General features: G+C 41.6%; 1 protein-coding gene across 2 annotated transcripts in view; it reads left to right on the top strand.

Annotated features, from left to right (window-relative positions):
* Positions 1-45: 45 nt before the first annotated feature.
* Positions 46-20556, top strand: part of RSPRY1 (ring finger and SPRY domain containing 1) — a 37624-nt gene continuing 17113 nt past the window's right edge. For both annotated transcript variants that reach the window (XM_065640790.1, XM_065640791.1), the window contains exons 1-7: positions 46-127; positions 5370-5684; positions 7361-7428; positions 11786-11970; positions 13706-14202; positions 18226-18278; positions 19717-19829. In XM_065640790.1, the coding sequence (XP_065496862.1) occupies positions 13856-14202; positions 18226-18278; positions 19717-19829 (513 nt within the window). In that variant the 5' untranslated portion in view covers positions 46-127; positions 5370-5684; positions 7361-7428; positions 11786-11970; positions 13706-13855. The remainder of the gene's footprint in view (positions 128-5369; positions 5685-7360; positions 7429-11785; positions 11971-13705; positions 14203-18225; positions 18279-19716; positions 19830-20556) is intronic.

Below are 20556 nucleotides of genomic sequence, written 5' to 3' on the forward strand. Positions count from 1 at the left end.
GCCTCCATCTTCCTGCCGTGCGCCGCAGCGGCACAAAGGAGCGGAGTGGTCGGGCCGGGCCGGGCCGGGCCGGGCCGGGGGGCGCGCGGACCCCGCGGCGGCCCCGCTGCGTTCTGGCCGAGGTGAGGTAAGGCGAGGCGGGCAGCGCCCTCGGGGAGTGGTGGCGGTGGTGGGGCGGGTGCCGCGCGGCTGAGGTGGAGCGGGGCGGCACCGGGTTGGCGCTGAGGGGAAGGGGCAGCGCCGGGCTGCGCTGTGGTGGCGGCGGCGGCGGGCCTGCCGGGGCCGGCCTGGGGTTAGCGAGGGGACGGCGCGGTGCTCATTCCCACCCCGCCCTCCGCTTCCCCGGGAGCCACGCGTGCCGCCGGGCAGGCTCCCGGGTGGGCCGGGGGCTTGGCCAGCGCCGCCCCGCTGGGCTGAGGCAGCGGCCCGGGCGCCCCTGGTTTCTGCAGGGGCCGCCTCGCCGGGGCCACCCGCACCCCCGGGGTGGGCAACCCGCGAAAAAAGGCGGTGGCCACAATCCAGCCCCGCTCGCACCCGGGGCTCTCCCAGCGCGGCCATGGAGGCCCCGGAGCCGGGCTTAGGTCTGAAGAGTAGAAGCTCGCAAAAGAAAGCGGCAAAACTTGAACGAAACGGGGCTTTGCTGGAATGGGGCACCCCCGCCCGCTGCTGCTCGGGGCGATGGGGTGTTACAACTTCTTCACGGCGCGACTCGAGTGCTGGGAGATGTTCCTGGTACTTGTATGACTTGCAAAACGAGGGTTTGCTCCAGCGGGTTGGGTTTGGTGCGCAGGGGACAAAGTGACAGGCTGCTCTGGGACCTCTGGGGAGCTCCGACACACTCAGGAGAATTTTGTTGAGCCCTTGAATATTTTTATATTAGCGTGAAATTCAGAATCGTGAAAGCTATTTACCACTCTCAATGTGAAAATATTTCTGCAGAGCAAGATTCTGCTTTCACAGAGAAAAATACGAAGATCTGGAGTGATCTCCTAAATGCAATTATTTACATAGATCTTCTCTTTTGAATACTTTGGCAATAGATTAGACAGCGGCACCTTTCCTAGTAGTGTGGTGACATCACGATACTGCTTTGCTCTCTTAGTTCAGTGCTTATAAAGCAGGTCTTTTCACTACTTGGGTGATGCTGATACCGAGCATGTATTTCTTTCTTAAGCCCTTTGATTATATCCTGCTGATCACTGTTTCTGTCTCGCATATCTTCATTTTCCCCTCTTTAAAAAAAAATATTATTTATTATTTTCTGTTGTGCAGCAGCAGGTACAGTGTCCCTTCTGGGTAGAGTCTTCATGTAGGTACCAAGAATGACCATAGTCGTCTTGTTTTTCATTTTCTGTTTTGTTATTGCAAAATCTTGCTCTGGATCTCTCAGTATCCACCCCGAGCCCAGAGTTCATTTTGGTGCTCAGTCTGCGTTTATCAGTATTTCACATGCAGTGGAACTTTGGTCCATGGAGAAGCATGGATATAAGAGCTGCCTTTTCTCTTCTAAATTTATTCAGCCTTGTAGATACTGCACCGTCTTCTGAATGCTGCTGTGTTTGGTGTTTTTTTTTCCCTTTTATGTCTGTGTCAGTATTTGTTTTCTTCACCATAAGCAAGGGATTATTTTTTCTGCTTAGCACTAGCTTTGCCTCAGGTTTTTAAATTTTCTATCCTTTGTCTTGCAGTGAATGCATTTATTTGTTTTGCTGTTTTGTGTTTGGGTTTGGTTTTTTTGTTGTTTTTCTCATGCTGGTCCTTAGTTCAGTTCTGCTTTACTCCTAATTTTTTGTACGTCCATCAGCGCTATGAGGTTATTATCGTGTGGAGACCTACATATATTTGTGTACTGTGACTCTTGCACTGTTTACTACTCAGTATTGAAATTTTTGCTATTTCCCTGCTAAACTGCACCAATATTTTAACAGCGGATGTTCTCATCACTTTTGAGACATCTGAAATATTCCCTTGCATCTTGTGTCCTCTTGGACACCTTTATTTGATTGTGGCTTTCTGGAGGACTGTGCATTCTTATAACTGGTTATATTATTTTAAGAGTCTAGGATGCTGTTAAATGTGTTTTTCTTTTGCATTAATCCAAATGCAAATAATTGATCTGTTCTTTGGTCTAAATCTGGCCCATTCTTTTGCAGGTGCTTTTGCATGTGTCTTTGTTCTCTGCCGAAGCCCACTCAGCAGAAGTCCTTTCTCCTTCTTTCTCCTGCTGGTACCAGTTCCTGTGTCCCTTCCTTTAGGACATGACTGCTATCGCTTTGTGCCCCAATCGCTGCTATTTGTTCTCATTTACAAGTCTGGTTGAATAGGTTGTGTATTTCTCCTGGCCTGCTCTTTTTCCGATGTGTGAAGTGCATGTGATCGTTTCTCATCTCTCCATTTTTCATCCGAACACTCTTTTGAGGTTCCTGTTAACTCTGAAAGTTTTCAGCATCTGCTGTCTGTCACTTGTGTAGGAAGCTCCTCCAGGGTGTTTTAATGCTGTGTTTTGCATTCTGCACAATTCTTGTCATTGCTCTTGTTATTGCTGATTGTTTGTTACCTCAGTCTCGGTTATTTACTTGCTGTTAGGTTGCTGATATATCTAATTCAGGTAGTTTACACACCTCCCGTATCTTCAGCTGTGATATCAGTGTGTGCTTCCAGGTAGGTGGGGTTATTAGTTTCCTTGAAGTCTTTAATTTTCCTTTTTGTTTACCTTCAGCCTCCTGTACATGCAGTTTTGAGTGCAACACTTTGTGTTAGCTGCTCTGGTATCCTACTCTATGGCCTCCTAATTCAGTGACTGCTCAGTGGCTCCCTTAATCTTGCTGTTATCTTGTTCTGTGCTTCTCTTAATGCTCTTTTTTCTCTTATAAGGGATGTGATGGTTTTCTGCACAACTTTTCAGTTTTCTTCTTTGGTACATTTTCAATATTTTCCCATCAGAGGTCTTGGCTCTCAGCATGTTTTGTTTGCCTAATAGATGGGCTGAAATGGATTACTTTAAAAAGTTTGGTTCCCTCCTATAAAGCAAGACATCTCTCATACTCTGCCCATCAGGTGATATAAAAATCCATCTTTGTCAAGCTTTTTGCTTGTTTGATAAAACTAAGGAATAGAAGGGAGGTATTTAGTACCATAAGCAGTAAGTTAGTGATAGAAGTGCCGATTTGTCACAGGACACATACTGGCTTATGTTCAAGTTTCCTTCCACATCAGTACCTACCCTGGCTGATAACCTATTGTATTTTGAAATGTCTCCTATTGGTCTCTTTAAGTCACTTGGATACATGGTGTTATTTTCACAAAATGGAGCAGAGCTCGTCATGTGCACCGTTAGGTTTCCCTCTCAAGCCTCTCAAGACAGAGGCTGACAAGTTAAAATGTTATCACCTTGTAGTAAATTGAAGATGAGCTAACATGGTGGAGCTTGTCCCATTCTGCTCCATTGTCATTATGTCGCGTTCAGCATTTAAAACTGTTTGGTTTGGGGTTTTTGTTTCTTCCTCTCTTGAGCTTATAATTGCAAAGTAGACTTTGAATTTATTCCTTGCTTTAACATAGCGCAGTAGAGGTGCTGTGCTGGGATTCATTGTTGTTCAAGTATCTCATTAGAATTGTGTTGTGTCATTTTGTGCTTTGCGTTTCCCTGTGTCCTGACAATGTATTTTGTTTTCCCTTCCTGGTTTGTATGTGGTGACTGTAAAGTTGGCATGGCAGCAGCTGTGCCATGTGTGTTTATTTCCTTTTCTATTCTTCATTATGTCGCTGAGGTCTAATACAAGTAAAATGTTCACGCATGATTCATAAGGTTGTGTGATGGACCAAGGCATTGTGATCCACCTTCAGCTGTGCTTGTAATTACTTGATACCTCGATCTACCACAGCTGTGCCCAAACTTGGGCTTTAGAAGCACAACTCTGCCATGGGAACTTTGTATATTTGACAGGTTTTGTCTGTTCAGTAGGGATACCTGACAGTTCAAAGTCTCGAGTGAGGTACTGCTCGTCATTTATTAACGGGGGTTCCGCAAGTCACCACAATCAGTGACAAGAAATCCATCCTTTTCCTGATCATATCTCTCCCCTTGGAGAAGCAGTGGTTTCTAAGTGTGCAAAACACTTGTATCTGTAGTTATTTTTCTCCCTTTTTAAGGCTTTTTTGCTATAGGAAGTGTTTCACTTTTGCTTTAAGTTTCTGGATATCTGAGTGTTTTGCTGCATATGAGGAGAAGGATGAGAGTTGTGGAGATTTTGAAGTATTGGTGTGGCTTTTTGGATTGCTTGCTTCAGTGCATGTGCACAAATTGATATTAATATAGCTTGAATCATAGGTTAGAGGACAGTTAGTGAACTACGTGCCAGAATGGCTGTGCCATTTGTGTGTATTTTATATCTTCTGGGAGACAGTGGGATGTGCTAGAAAGTGATCTCCAAAAAAGAAAATCCAGCAGATATGCTGATGTGTCTTTTTTGTGGTGTTTTGTTTTTTTGTTTTAAAGCAAGGCTGTCTGATGGCATGGAGAAAACTTAAAATTCTTCACTGCTTTTGAAAGGGTTCACCTAATGGTGAATGAAGATTGATTGAGAATGATGTGTGTGTTTGCACTCAAACTCTGGTCAATGTATCAGTCCCAGAGTGAAAGATTAAAAAAAAAACAAAAACAAAAAAACCACAATGGGTGAGCTGTTCTCTCTTTAGAGCTTTTACCCCCCCTGGAACATTTAGTGAAGTAGTATCTAAATATAATTGTCAAAACAGTTGAATCTTAATTCTCCTTAAATTCCTCACAAAGTTATGTAGGAGAAGGCTCAGATGACCATGACTTTTTGTTCCTGATATCATTACAGCTTTTCGAAACTATCTTAAACTGTTTTTAAGCTTTTTGCCTTTTTTGATGCACAGCCATGACAAACTAAAACGGGTATGCACTCTCGTTTAAACCATTTTTAGATTGCTTTGTGAAACATGTACACGCTTGTCTTCAGCCACTTCCTAACCCACCTGCACTGTCCAAGTTGCCTCTTGGGCAGTCGGTCCCCATCCTCTTCTCAGCCATGGGAGCTCCGAAACCCATTGACCAGCTTCCTCTGAGTTTCCTCTTGCAGGCAGAGGCCTTAAAACATTAAAAAAAACCCACTAGAGTTTTGTGGTAGGAGCATCTGTGAGATCTGGAGTCTGCTCTGCTGACAGAAGCACTTGTGTTACATGTGGTCAGCTACTCATCGTCAGGATCTCTCCTGCAGCTTTTGTGGTAGGCTTGTAGCAGGGCAGAGGGAAAAGGTCCTCAAGGCAGAACCTGAAGAGACAAACAGGGAGAAATGAAGCTGGGTTCTTGTGTGTTTTATTTTGCTTTTTTTTTTTTTTAACAGGTAAGATAAGAGTTCCAAAGACCTGCCCAAAGCTGTGCATCAAGTTCCATAGACTTCAGCTCTGGAAGCCCCAGATCAGGGATCACGCTTCCCAGGAGTGCCTCTGAGGCAGGTTTGCTAACCTAGTGACCTGCATGTTCTGTTTTACTCGGATGGCAGCATTTTGAGCAGCTGTCACTGTATCCACTCACAGGAGGAAAGAGAATGAGGACATCTCCTACTCTGCCAGTGCAGTCTCACACGTAAGCTAGCAAAGAAAGCTGCTGGCTTTGCATGGGTGGCAAGGAAAGTCACAGAACTGGCTCTCAGCTACAGGTACTGAAAGATTGGGCCATCCTCTGGTGCTGCTTGAATTAACAAGATGTGGAAGTTTCTTCAGCCTGTTTCCTGCTGTGCTGTTAGGTTTTTCATGTTTGACAGGATAACCAGTGTCAAATTTGTTGAGTCTGAGAATAGGAGGGTCTAGACATTGTCTGCTCTGTGCTCTGCTCTCTGAGGCACTTGTCAGGCAGAGGACAGTGCAAGCTTCCAACTGAGGCATCACTGCATTTTTGAGCAATGTTATAAAAATCTTTCACACATCCAAAACTGTTTTCAGGGTATCTTATGCATCTATAATGACATAGTCATGCCATCTAGCTGGGCTCATGTCTGTGGTCCACAGCAGGAGACTGTTAGACTGCTCTACAGAATCATTCTGTACCTAACCTTCCTTTGAAAATGAGCCCCAGCTTTGTCTTAGGAGAAACAAAAGCACTGAGATTAGTTGACAGACAAGAAACAGCACAACTCTGGGATTTCACCATTTCAGCTCTGTTACACGAAGCTGCTGGTTTGCTGACAAGAATCTGCCCCAGCTTCCAGCAGTCCCTCCTTGTAGCATCTTTCTGTAGCCCGTGATGTGATTTACTTACATGCCTCTGTGCAAGCCCTAGATCTAGTTCCTGTGGCAGGACTACACTGTGTGACTGAGCTGCTCAGTCTCTTGATTTGTCCCTCGAAATGCTTTTGTAGTTTATCTTTTGTTAAGGTATGAGATGCTTTAAACTATGTAGTATTGAAGTTTACTACAATGAGTTTATCTCCCTCTTTCATTGGTTTCTGGATAGTAATATAGGTAAAGCCTTATCCTTTCTGAAATTGACTATTACTAAATTTACTAGAAAAAGCTTAAAATGCATTGGGTTGTTTGTGTTGTTCCTGTGCAATGCCATACCTCTGCTTGATACCCAAGGACTCCACACTTCCCTCCCAGCACTGTCTGTTCTGGAATTTCTTGGTCCTTTTTAAATTTCGAATCCTGATATCTTGAATGTTTTTGTCAAAGCTTAGCATATGTGTTTATTGTTGATAATGTCTGTAACTTCCAGGGCAGCAAGGAAGATTAACTTGAATTAATTGAAGGATTTATTTGTAAGCCTCTGAATGAGCGTCTGTGCCAAAACTTAATATGGTATAGCTAATCAATTTTATTTAGTGTGCTTGTATCCCTTCAGTTTGTAGGATTAGTGTTCCCTGCCATCTGCAGGGTGTTATCCTTATCTTTCTGCCACTTCTAAAGTGGTGCATTACACTGTGCTCCTTGGGCAGCTGCTGAGCTTGTACAGCTCTGCCACGTCAGCTTGCTGGAGGCAACTCTTGTTCAGCTTCCCCAGAGCTGTCAGATACCACTATCTCTTTTTTTTTTTTTTTTTAAAGATCATTATCTCAGATGTGTATTCATCTGCCTCAAAGCATAGCTTTGTCTCTGAAAAGAAATGTAATGACCCTTCTAGAGTTTGGGAAGAAGGGAACCAGGAAGTTGTGTTCTGTATGATTGATGCTGGTGTTGAATAGGTGGTTGAGACATTCAAAGTGTTAAAGCCAGCTGAGGTCTTCTGGAGGCCATGGTCCAAAGGACACTTCTTACCTAAATGATTGTGAGATGAGAAATTGTGACCTCGGAGATGGAGGAAGATAGGAGGTGGTAAATGCTTCAGTTTCTTTTTCAGAAAGAGCTGCAGCAGAAAAGCCTGTGATGCTCAAGGACCCTGGAGCACTGAGGTCTCTGAATCCAGAGGTAAGGGAAAACCTGGGCAGGGGTCTCTGTACCAGGCCTACTTTGGAGGCACTAGTTTTAAGTGAGATAATGAAGTTCAATTTAAATCCATGTTGCAATTTTAGTGTTCCTCTACCAGCTTAAAAACAGATTTCAGAGAAGTAAAAATGCAAAGTAGTCCAATGTACGGGTGACTATCTGATTTTCATGGTCTACAGAAAAAGAAACTACTGTGGTGGTAGTATCTGCTTCCTTCTATTTTGACTGTTATCAAGTTAAAAAAAGAGATCAGATCCTTCGTCTGCTCTGTGTTTCTGACAAAGCTAGAATTACCTAGAGAAAACTGCAGGGCTAAAGCCCAATTTTTTTGTGTAAGTTCTGCACAACCCTGGGGGTTTTCATTGCCAAGCACTTGGGCAGAGGCTATAATCTTTTCTGAGACACGATCAGCCTTTTTCCCTTTCTGTGAAGCAGGCACACCCAAGGTCAGTGTGCTTTTGGTTTTGACTGCTCTCACTTCAGCAAGAAGGTGAATGACTGTGGCTTTGTCCTGTGGATGGTGACACACTGCCTGCCAGTAAATGCTGTTTCCCATAGAGGTTTGATGCTAGTCTTAACCCTCTGGGATATTTTTAAAGAAAATATAACTGAATTAGGGGGTTGCTTCAGATTCCACAATATGGTGTTTGGTTACTACGTGCATGGCATTTACTCGCTACTCCTGAAGCCTGCAGTCCACTACTTGTGTATGCTGTGTGGTAGCCACACTGGGTGCCAAGTAGTTCCACAAGTCTTACAGTTGAGAGGTTGATCTCAGATCTCAATGCAATCTCCTGAGAGAGTCTCAATTTCATGTTATAATTGTATTTAGTGTACTGGAAATTCTTGGTTTTCATCACTACCCCTGTCATTTCAAAGCTGATATCCTCTCCATGTTATAAAAGCTTGTAGCTGCAAACAGGCTTCTTCCCCCTCTTATTCTGTATTGAAGTTGATTATCTTGCAGCAATTCATAGCTGTGTTTCCTTCTCATGGTAATTTGAACTTCTGATCTGACTGGCATCACAAGTATTTGTATCTCTTCCTTTTTAGGAGCATCATTTCTTTGGGAAAGAAATGCTGAGGAAATATTTCTAATTATTTTATCTCCTTAATAGGAAACTGCTGCCCAAAACTCTGTTCTGCATTTGAGAATCTGTCAACTTTGTGTGGTTTGCTGACTGAGCTCCTGTGTTACTCTCCTCTTGAGAGGAGAAATCGCTAGTCTTACTCTTGCAACAGTGACAAAAGCTGGAAAAGTCATTCTAGTAGCTGAATCCCTCTATTCTCATTTATGTGCATGAGAGTTTTTTTGTTTGCTTGGCAACATGCTCCATTTCATGGAAAGGAGAGGCATTTTCCATCATGAGGCAGTATTATGGTTGGCTGTAACCAAATATTTGAGGAGATGAATCACCGACGCTTGGGCTGCTTAATACAGAGAAAATGAGCCTAATGTCTCTTGGAGCTGACTTCTCCATTGGTATGCTCCGTCACATGGTGGCGAGGAGGCCTCTCCTGGGTAGGCTGAGCATCTGGGCTGCCAGGAAGGTGCAAATCCACTTAAAGAGCATTTGTTTCAATGGCTGGTTATTTTTTCTTTCCCATTTGGATGGGATGGACAGTCCTGATGGTGGTGAAGCAGCTCAGGGCTCAGGGAGCTGCTGCATGCAGTGACCAGTGGCTGCTTTTCTCTGTGCAGGTGAGGTGTCCAGCTTGAACAGTATCTGAACTTGGTGCTTTGCTTAGGGAAGAACATGCCATGGTGGCTATTTGGTGGGTGTCCTGCAGGTGCTCTCTGGTGTAAATGAGGTGTCAGACACTAGCACTCTCTGCTCTTCCTGCAGCTTGTGTTCAGAGAGAGAGGTATCAATACCAGGTACTACTTCTTATAGAATAAAATCTTACATTTTGATTGTGCATTTGGCAACTGTGTAGTCCTGCATACCAAAGTAACATCTCGTGGTCAAAATTTAGAGGGAATAGGTGGCCCAGAGAGGTGGTGGATGCCTCATCCCTGGAGACATGCCAGGCTGGATGAGGCTCTGAGCAACCCGATGTGGGTGAAGATGTCCCTGTTCGTGGCAGGGGTGGCACTGGATGAGCTTTGAAGGTACCTTCCAACCCAAACCATTCTATGTTCTTATGAGCATCCCTGTTAAAAAGCAGGTACTGGCTGCTGCCTTTACCACTTCTTGTAATTACAAAGTTGGAGTCAAGCTATTATTAAAAGTAAAATAACAGTGTTATAACTTCTGTAAGTCTGACTGCTGTTGCAAACTGCTTTCGTAGTCTTGTTACCACTTTCTAAATTTGCCAAAGAATTATTTCCTGAACAAATGCAAAATTGATGGGATGGAGATTTCTAGTGTTGCAGTGAATCTGAACAACGCAAAATCGAGCTAATTGCGGGGAAAGCAGTCACAGTTTTTAACATGGAGAACCTATCTTCTTTCTGTCCTGTAGCTTAGCTCTTGCTGGTATTTTCACACTCGGTTGCTTCATCTGAAGACTTTCAGATCTACTTTGACTTCCATGAATTGCTAAGAAAATGGTGTTCGTGTGATGTTATTGCAGCCCTGACAGGAGGCAATCAGTTTCTGTTCCAGTGGCCTTCCAAGGGAACTTGTTCTTACTCTTGTTGCTGGTGCTTAGGTGAATCTTAACCTAACTTTGTTAGGAGTTAATGGCTAAAGAGTGTTTTAATGTGATATTAAAACACAAAACGTAAGTCACAAACCACACTAAATTATCCAATAGCACAGTTTTTAAGAAAACTAGTACACTTCAGTTAACAATTGGTCACAGCCTTGTAATGGAAGACTGCTAAATTTTAAAAGCGGTTGCGAGACTCTTAGCTGTGTAACTACCGGAAAAGAATTTAAATGAATTACATGAATTACGAAAGATTAGTTCTCCTCCTTAGCTGTGTTTTAACAGCAAAGCAAGCATGTGGCCTTTGTCTTGGGAGATGGAGCTATTGACTCCTGGGTGAGTGCACTAGGAAGGAGCCTATTTGTCTGTTATTGTGTGCTTGCTGTTACACCTGGCCCTAAGCACCTACTGTCAGGTAGGGCAGGAAGCTTATCTTGATCTATCTGGATACTGCTGTTGTGATATACTTGTTTTGCTCCTTGAATTTTTTTTTCTTCTTCTTTTAGGGATTTTTTTTAAAGACTTTGTCGTTTTCTTTTATTCCCACAATATTTGCAAGTACACTGTGAAGTGTTTTTGGAATTAAAAAAACAACCAAACAACATTTTTGTGTCCAGGTTTTGTTGAGAGCAGGAATTTGCAAAAATTAGGTGTGAAGTTATATTTTAAAATTTCTTTCCATCTCTATATGAAGAGATTGTTACTACTTGTTGAAACAATAATATATTTCATCTTTCATGATGGGCAAAATGCTTTTGTTTTTGTGTGTTGGTTCTGTCACTGAGGTCTCCAAGTTTGGGCAAAAGCAGAATTGATGACTCTCATCACTTGCATCTCCTTTGTCTACTGTATTTCCCTTTTCTATCCTGCAGCTGACCTCAAGTTTGTCTCTGTCTTTACTTCACCAGTGGGAGTGAGGGAGTCAGATGGCCACTGGCAGCCTGATGCTAAAGTCACAGTTCATTATAACATTGTAAAGCTGTCCTTAAAAAATACACCAGCTCAAATGCAATCTAGCACATCACTGTTTTAAAATATTTTTCTTAGAAAACTTGGTCTTTCACTTCAGAACCTTTCTTCATGCATTCATACTCTGTCTAGACAAGCTGGTTTGTGAGGCAGATCTGGAGCAATCTCTACCTTATGTTCCTTATTATTCAGCCTTTCAGTTTGTTTGCGGCTTGACAATGAACTCCTTGTACATGATGATAAGCCACAGCCAAGTGAATGCTGTCAAACTCTGCTCTTTACTAAATAAGGGGGGTTTATCCTGTCATTTATCTTTTCCCTTTATCTAATCAACTTTTATAGTGTACTTGCTTCTATTTTCTGCTGTCCCTACTCTACTTGAGGGTGATCTGGAGCAGATATTGTTGCTTCCCTTCTCCCTCCTGTAAGCAGTAATTCAAGGGGAGGAGGTGGTTACTGCTCTGCACTTGCTATGGTGGCTGGAATACCATGGCTGTAAAAACAGATCGAGTTTTCTGTAGCTGTGTCTAGTTCTAAAGCTAGTAGGTGGCAAACTGTTTTTTTGAAACCTTGAGAGAACTTCCCTCAAAGGCTGAATGCAGCTGAAAATAACAGCATGACTTGATGTCATGGCGGGTGTAAGGAGGAGGTGGAATACATCTACCCGAAGGGCAGTTTCCAAGTGAATTGTTCTGTCTTTTCCATCTGTCTTCAGGGACTCTTCAGCATGGTTCCTAGAAGTGAAAGCAGTCACCCATAATGACTCACTGCCCGTGATAAAGGCTTACGAGTGCGGCTTTTCTGGATACAACTGTGCCTGTGCCCTGGGAAGTACAGTCCGCTTCTGTTACAGCACTTTGTGAGCAAGCCCAACCATTCCTGAACCAAACATACTTAAGGGTGAGTTGTTCATAATTGCTTGTTTTGAATCATGCTTTAAGTTGTCAACCAGAAAACCTTGCTTTCAATAATCAGTTTTAATCTTAGGTTTATTTTTGTGTTTCCTTAGGTAGGTTCTTAACTCATCGCTAATCCCTAAAATACAGCTTTTCCATACTGGTTTTGGTGGCAGGGTAGATTCACTGTGTTAACGTTTTCTTAAGGTACAGAACAGTTTAACTAAACTCAGATTATAAATCTGTAGCATACTAAGAATGCAGTTTTACATTTTAGTAACATAGGTTACTAAAATACCCTTAAATGATTTAGATTCATAAACACGTGTATTTTTTCCTTCAGAAGACATGTTTTGCATTTAACATATCTAGTTCCTCTTTAAAAAACAAAAAATCAACCAACCAACCCCCCCAGTGACAGCCGTACATCCAGAGACTTGCTCATATGACCAGTGTCTGGCTTCCCAAATAATGTTATGATCTTGTCCCAAATGGCAGCAAGCAATTGCACAGTTGCCAGTTGGCTCCAATGGTAGGGGCCTTCCAGTTTTGAAAGGTGGCAACTGTCTTTTGACTTTCTTTTAATTTTATGGTGCTCCATGTGTGCTGTTAAATAGGTTATTACTATTCTACAATTATTAAATAATCTATTACAGGATATTCACCATCGTTTCTAGCTTAGGTGTTAAACTTTATTCTTAAAGGATAACATGAGTTTAGTCTTGAAAGTTACTTACTTATTCTGGCATTCATGAAATGTGTAAGTAGTGAAATGGTGTCTTTTGTAGGGCTTTATTTTAGCTGAGACTTTGTATAATGTTCTACAGAAATATACCCTATGACTTGAAAAGTAACTTGGAAAGGGGCAGGGTTTTGAATCCTTTTGCTCTTGCTAGCATTCTCAGTTCAGTGATTCTGCGGGACTGCCCTATTGTCCCAGTTACTAATGGGCCTGTATTTGATCCAAACCATTTGAATTAAGAACGAAAGAATGACTGAAACAGTTTTGGTTCCCAAAAAGAGAAGAGTGTGTTGATGCTAGATCCTAAGAAGCACCTGCACAAATAACACCTCTTTCAAAATCCCAGTTAGATTTGTAGGTGTTGAAATGGTGTCTGTAATTCCTGGTTATTTCAGAGTTGGTATTTGGTGCTTCTTTGGGTGAGAATCCAGTTGATGCAGGTACGTTCCAAAAAGATGTGCTTACGAGCAGATGGACTAAACAGTTCACTGTTAAATCTACTGGTTGGTGAGATAGGCTGTAACTGTAGGATTAGTGCTTTCAGTTTTGAATATCTTGTAGAGTCTGTCTGGAAGTTGATTATTCCTGAATGTGAAATGAGAACCTTAAATGTACAGCCTTTATTTCGATGACCTAAGAAGTATGTCTCTCTAAAGGGTAAAGAAGAAATTAAACTGGTTTTTTTGGTATGTGAAGGGTAGCAGTGTGCTAGATTTAAGGACAAAGTTGTTCCTCTGCATCCAAACACTATGAAAGAACTGGGAAATAACAGGTAGTGAAGAAAGGAATGGTGTGTGAGTGGGAGTTACTTACCCAGTGAGCTTCCTACTCCTCTTCTTCCTTCCTTTCCCCCTCCCTGCAATAGATTTTGGGTACAAACCTGAAGTTTCCTAGGTGTTTCGTCTACCAAGACTGATTCTGTTTACTAAAATAGGAATTCTTCTGTTATTTATTAGAAGTAGTAACACTGACTCTTGTTTTGGGTTTGCTTTTTCAGACCTCCCTCTGGATGACCAATGTGTATTATAACCGATTATAACAGAAACTAAGTCTCCAACTTCCCATTCATTCCAGCTGGTAGCAACGCTTATAATGCAAAAACCCCACAATTCAGGATTACACAAACATTACTCGTAAAACTTTCTAGATGATTGTAGTTGCTTTGGTTGTGTTCTATGCTAGCAGAAGCCTTTTTCAAGGTTTACTGTTGACTCTAGAGCACCACATTCCCCACTTACTGGGAGCCTTGGGGACTAGCAGTATGGGAAACTCATGTGTTTGCCGTGATGACAGTGGAGCAGAAGACAACGTGGAATCTCGTCGCCGGCAAACAGAGAATAGTAGAGTACACGTACCTGAAGCAAGAAGCCACCCAAGGGACCCTGTCCGTCCACCCAGGAGGGGTCGAGGGCCTCATGAACCAAGAAGGAAAAAACAGAATGTGGATGGGCTAGTACTTGACACACTGGCTGTAATTCGGACGTTAGTAGATAAGTAAGTACCTCCTCAAGGAATAATTCAACATGAATGAAAGTGTTCTTGTCTTCTCTCAAACTGTGACTCCATCCTCTCACCGATCTACACCTGACCCTCCCAGAAGCAGCTGCGTGTTTCCATCTGGAGGCTTAGGAGAGGAGCACCTTTCCTAGGTAATAGAAGTAGCTCCTGAGTGCCCGGGTACAGACTCTTCCAGGAGCTGAGGAACTTTCTCACAGTTCCTGTATGGGCCTACACCCAGATGGGACGAGGAGTGTGCTCAGTATTTCTTATCTGGCATAGATACATGGTTTAGGAAGCAATGAATGTTCCAGAATTTGGGAACTTCTGTCCTAAAAACTGGTGGTTATGCAAGTTTTCTGTTTTCAGGCTGTATTTACTTCTTTGGAAATGGTTAAGCAAAACTGAGAGCTTTGATCTTTGTTGGCTTGTATAAACAGACTGAGATTTTCTTTCCAGTTATAAGTCTGACTGCTTTTTAAAGACTGCATGTTGTGACTGTTCAACTCATGATCCCAGTATTGCATTCCTTGCATGCTCAAAGCATCCATTAAGGGTGTGTGTGGATATTTATGGATTCATCCTTATTTTTTTGGCTTTGTGTTGCTTTCTACAAAGCTTTAAAAGGACCTTAAAAATGATGGGTTTAGTTAGCTCATCACCTTTTGGGTTAGATGGGGGCTAGGGATTGGAAAGGCCAAAACAGAAGGAAAAAACTATTGTAGCTTTGCAGCTGGGAGTTGAGTTTAAGGTGGATGAGGCTCAGGATAAGTGAGCCTTGATTCATATACCTGCATCGTTACTCTGGAACGTGCCTGCAGAGGAGGAGTTTGTCTTGCTGTTGTAAAATGCTTTAAATGGAAATACCAGGACATTTTTTTTCTGAACATTTACATCTAAGAAGGCTTTTTTTTAGCAGATTTTGAGGCCTGTCTTCAAATCAGTAAGTTAAAATCATGGCAAATTCTCTGGAAAGTATCTCCCTGATTTCGCATGCCTTCCCCTTTCCCCTAAGTTCAGCCCCTTAAGCTGTTTCATAACACTCTGGTGCACAGTTGATCCTGTTCCTGTGGGTCTTGCAATCAGTTTTGTAATCTTGTAAGCGCTTTCCTGTGCTACAGAAGGACAATAAGCATAATTATTTCACTGATCCTGGAGTCTTGTTTCTGACAAATTCCTGAAACTAATGTTCTTGGGTTTTTTTGTTTTTTGTTTTTTGTTTTTTTTTAAACAAACTCCAGTGAAATACTCCCTTAGTCTCACATAATCACATAGTTTGGAAGGGACCTTTTGAAGTTCATCCAGTCCAGCCTCCTGCTTAAAACCCAGGTCTAGCTGAACAGGTGGCTCAGGGTCTTACCCAGTCAGGTGTTGAACGTCTTCAGAATATAGAGATTCTCACCCTCTTTGGGTCCCTGTTGACCATGTATTTTAAGGAGACAGAATATCCCATGGTCCAGCACACTCCTGTCACCGTGCACCTCTGAGATCTGTCCTCTCTGCTCATTCCTGTTGCATGGTTGCAGACAGCAGTAAGATTTCTCCTCCTCTCCACTACCCCCACTTAAGAATGAACAAACCTATTTATTTTATCTTATACTTGTATGACATGTTCTCTACCTCTCAGCCATTTTGGTAGCCCTTTGCTAGACAATCTCCAACAATGTCTTTCTTGGCCTGGGGACCCCGAAAGTGGGCTGGACTAGTGTTCTGCTTTCCCTTGTTTTGTATTAAGGCAGTAGGTAAGACACAGCTGATTTTATAACACAGCTACATATTACACGTTCTTGCAGGTAGACGAAGACCCATGGCTATGAACACTGGGGGCTTGCTCACAAGGCAGACTATCTAAATGTGCCTGAAAAAAAGTTTAAAGAACCTTTCTGCTAGACTTGAAGCTAATGATAGCCCTTTTTAGATTAATAGGAATGCTCACTTGGAGGAAAAAAGACTCATGTATGAAAATCTTGGTTTTTTCAGTGTGAGAGACTGTAGGAATAAGTATGTTCCTTTATTACCTGCTCTTCCTAGAGCCTATTTTTTTTTTTTTCAGTTTTGAAAACATCACTACTGAAGGAAATGGTAGGGAAGCTGACAAACCTTTTTGTGTTAAAAAATATGCAAGAATAAAGTCAAACTAAAATGAAACCATGTAAGTAACAGCAGGTTGGAAATATGAGCTTCAGTGTGACAGTACAGACTTAAAGAGGAAAGGGTAACAGTCTAAAGAATGGAAGGCAAAATGTTTTTTCTGACAATTTTTTTTCCAAATTCTGTAATGAAAGTTAATACCTGGGGACATGAAGATGAATGGAGATGAATTGTAAGTTAAGTTGTTATACTATGATCAGCAATGAACAGTTGCTTTCACTGTTTGCTGTTTGTTTGGGTTTTCTTTTTGGGGTTTTTTGTTTGTTTTATCAAATCTCAAAGTTCAAACCTAAACCATATCTGACAACTGCTTTTTTTCCTCTCAGAGATAACTCTTGTCCTTCTAGAAAGGAGTTAAGTTTCATTTCCTAGCCTCAGAAGAATAAGTACTAATTTTTGGAGTTTATATGAAGTACTGCTTAATAAACTAAGAAACAAGCAAAATGTCTGGTTTATTTCCAAATTAAGAAGGTGGGGATGTTTGGAAATTAAGTGGTTAAAATGGCAAATCAGTGAGACAGGACTCTGCTTTGCTTGGTGCCTGTACTGCTGATATCTGCTACCCATGACAGAATCAGAAGTCTTGCTGATAAAATATTTAATCCTTTATCACAGCTTTTACTTGTACTTACGGTAATTTTTTTTTCTAATTTTCATTGGGTCTTTATATCCTTTCTCTTGAGGTAATTCTGCTTGCAGCATTGCACTCCTTTCTCCTGGTCAGACTCATTTCCAGAGGAAAGGCAAAGACATGCTTGGATGAAAAAAAAAAAAAAAAAAAAATTTGTTTCAAATGTTGTGGCAACATAAAAAATGAGTTTAAACTTCGTGTTAGTATTTTCTTGTGGAAATATTTGTGTTAATTTTTTGATAGGACAATCATGTATTTACATCATGTATTTTTAGTCAAAACTGAGATTTTTTTTTTTCCTCTTCTTTTATGATTAATACCTCCAAAGTAGAGAGCTTTATTATCTGCATGATAATTCTGTGCTGAAATTTTCTAAAATTCATCTGTATTTCACATTTCCAATTTCATTTCAGAGCTGTGTGACAGGAGTGTGGCACATATCGTTCTAAGTTAGTTCGCAGTGCCTAAGCAGCACTGAATAAAGTCTTTAGGACATGCTACTGCATAAGCTTTTTCTGGACCTGGAGATGCTTACTGACCAGGATTTTGAGACTTTTCTTTAGGTGCTTTCAGCACCAGTGCCTGCTCAGATAAGCAAATAAGCACTGGCCGTAGGTTCTGCCATTGCTTCAGCAAACCAGACTGAGGAACAGATGTGACTGAACTTTTTGTTTTTCATGTTGGAAAGGGAATTGGGTTAAATATCTCCTGTTAAACTGCCTTAACTATTTCTTACAGCTCTTGGTAATGAGTTTGAAGTCTATGATGCTGTAAGATGGCTTGCCTTTCAGTTTTGTGGGGTTTTGTATTTTAATATTTATATATTTGGCGGAGAATTTCTGGGGAAAAAAATCATGTTTAAGCTGTTGTCCCTTGTGCACTGTTGTTGGTTTGCTTCATGACCTCTGACATGTGGTCTCTTGCTACATACACCAAGGATCAATACTAATGAATAGCACTATGGCTAAGCATTATGTTCAGCGTTTAGACACGCAGATGTGGATCACCATTTCATTTATCAGCTATTGTAGATATGCACATGTTGACTTCACGCCACAAAAAGGCTCAAACCCCACCTGTGTTTCGTATCTGAAAACACATTAGCAGTCTGCAGCCAGTGGAACTTCCTTCTGTTAACTACTTACTGGGTTCATTTTCAGTCTGTGTATTACCATTTTATTTGATGTATTATGTTGATGATTGTGCATAAATTTTGACCTATGTAATATCTCTTTCAGTGACCAGGAGCCTCCTTATTCAATGATCACGTTACATGAAATGGCAGAAACAGGTATCAAGGCACTGTGGTGGGCATTTCAGTTGTGACTCCATAGCAAGAAAATCCCTCTTTTGTTTGCAAAGAAAAATACATTAGCTGTATGCATTATGACTTGCTGTAGCACTAGAGATGTAGGATCCAAAACAGTTCTGCCCTTCAGAAGCTTCACTGAGCTCATTGCATTTGCCTGTGTTTCTTTGATCTCCGTTACACTTCCCACATGAAGTCTCCAGAAGCAGCCAGCTGATGACCACAAACGCGTTGTAATGGCATTAAACCGTAAGCCACAAAGAATTTCTGTTTGCAGTAAGGCAGAAACTACACATATATGCATGTAGATGTAGTTTAAACCCATATGCTCTAGTGTTGGTCAATCACAATACTTTTTGTCTCAGATTTTGCTGCCTCCTTAGACCTCTGCTTTAGTGATGCAGTTATTCCAACCCTGTCCCTAAGTACTCCTGCAAGATGAGCCATGTTCATTCAACGGCTGTTTTATCTTTATCTCCCAGCTCAAGACCTCCACCAAATTTCTGGCTTAGGTGAATCTTTGTATCTCTTGGTAGAGTTGGTACTGGTCTCAGGAAATGTATTTTTGTATCAAAATAAATTAGTCAACCTGATTAGATACTGCAGCAATTCAATAAAATGTTTTTTTCAGGGGAATGTGCTAGCAAAACTCAAACCTCAATATGTTACTTATATTTACTAGTCATTGTTGAAGGGACCACTAAGTCTGTTCAACCTCACTCACTCGTATGCAGATACAGACTCTCTGTTATCACTTCTAAGGGAATTAGTTTCTTGTAAATCCAAATCCATTTTTGTTATTAGTGGTTTAACATCTTATATGTTGATGATTGTTTACTTGCAAGTCAAAGCCCTTGTCTACTCATTAAACAGTGAGATGTTCATTATGAAGGCAAATTTTCTGTAGACCACCAGGCATGGGTCAAGCTAATGCAGATCCTCTGAGGTCTGTGTTACTTGAGGGAACTCAACAAGAGCGCTCTGATTCTGGCTAGAAGAAATATTTCTTTGCTGTCGTTATAGATGCAGCATTTAACACTGAAATGTTGACATTGGATACCGAACTCTTACATATCACACTGGAACAAAGTGCTTGTCCATACTGGTCATGAGTATTTCTTCATAATACTTAGTGGGAACTAAAGGATGCTCTGGCCTGGGCAAGACTGTTCTCAAACTATAGAGGTGTTTGCTATCACCCAAGCTGCTGTAAACTTTTTTTTTCCTCCTTGAATTTAAACTTGTAAACTACTGCAAGCTAAGGCATTGGTGTAAAAAGTAAACTTTTTTCTTTTTCGTAGTGTCTATAAACTAACTAGGCGACTTTGAGGATTTTTCAATTTGCATTTATGGATGTATTTTGAATACTTCAGAATTGCTGTGTTAATTCTGAGTGTCACTTCTGTTTTGTGGTTGACAGATGAAGGCTGGTTGGAAGTTGTCCAGTCTTTAATTAGAGTTATTCCATTAGAAGATCCCCTGGGACCAGCTGTTATAACTCTACTACTTGATGAATGTCCGCTGCCAACAAAAGTGAGTCTAAAGCATATGAATTTATCTGTGGCTGAATTTCAGTTATTTGTGGTTGCTGCACCCATGATAGCTCCTGGGTGGGTTTCCCCAGTGACACAAGACTGTTAGCTGTTCAGAAAATGGGTGTTACTTGTAACTTTGAGTAATTTGTGGTGACTTGGTATCTAATTGCAACTTAATTCTAGAAGCACTGCGAGGGGGAGGGGAAAGAAAAGAAAAAAAAAACCACAACAAACTGGTCCATGGGGAAGAGCAAGAGACCTTTTGGTATTTAGCAGTTTTTATTGCTGTCCTCTGCTGCCACGTGGTACGTGCTGTGCAGTGAGGGCGGCAGGTGCTGCAAAAGCAGGACAAGTTCTGCCATGTTCTCAAGTTCTGAGAGCTGAGCATTTACAAGTCACTACTGAATTTGTTCCTGCCCTGCACATAAGGAATGCAACACAAGTGGCTGTGTTAAGTTAAACAGGTGACCTTTTTTAATCTAGATACAATTTTGGCAAATTCTAATACTTTTTTTTTTTACTGGCCACTGATCTGGTCTTTTTGATGTAGAGGTGACCCAAAGTGTTCATAGTGTGGTGGCACAGGTGTTCTAGTGAGACCTTCAAGTGCTCCAAGCTGCCAACCATTGCTGAATCCCTTTAAATGTGGTGATCGTACAGACAACTTCTGTCTTCAAATGCTCGTTGTTATCTCACTTCCTCAGAAACTGATGATGACATCATTG

The sequence above is a fragment of the Caloenas nicobarica genome, chromosome 9 (assembly GCF_036013445.1).
Source record: "Caloenas nicobarica isolate bCalNic1 chromosome 9, bCalNic1.hap1, whole genome shotgun sequence".
NCBI classification, from domain to species: Eukaryota; Metazoa; Chordata; class Aves; order Columbiformes; family Columbidae; genus Caloenas; species Caloenas nicobarica.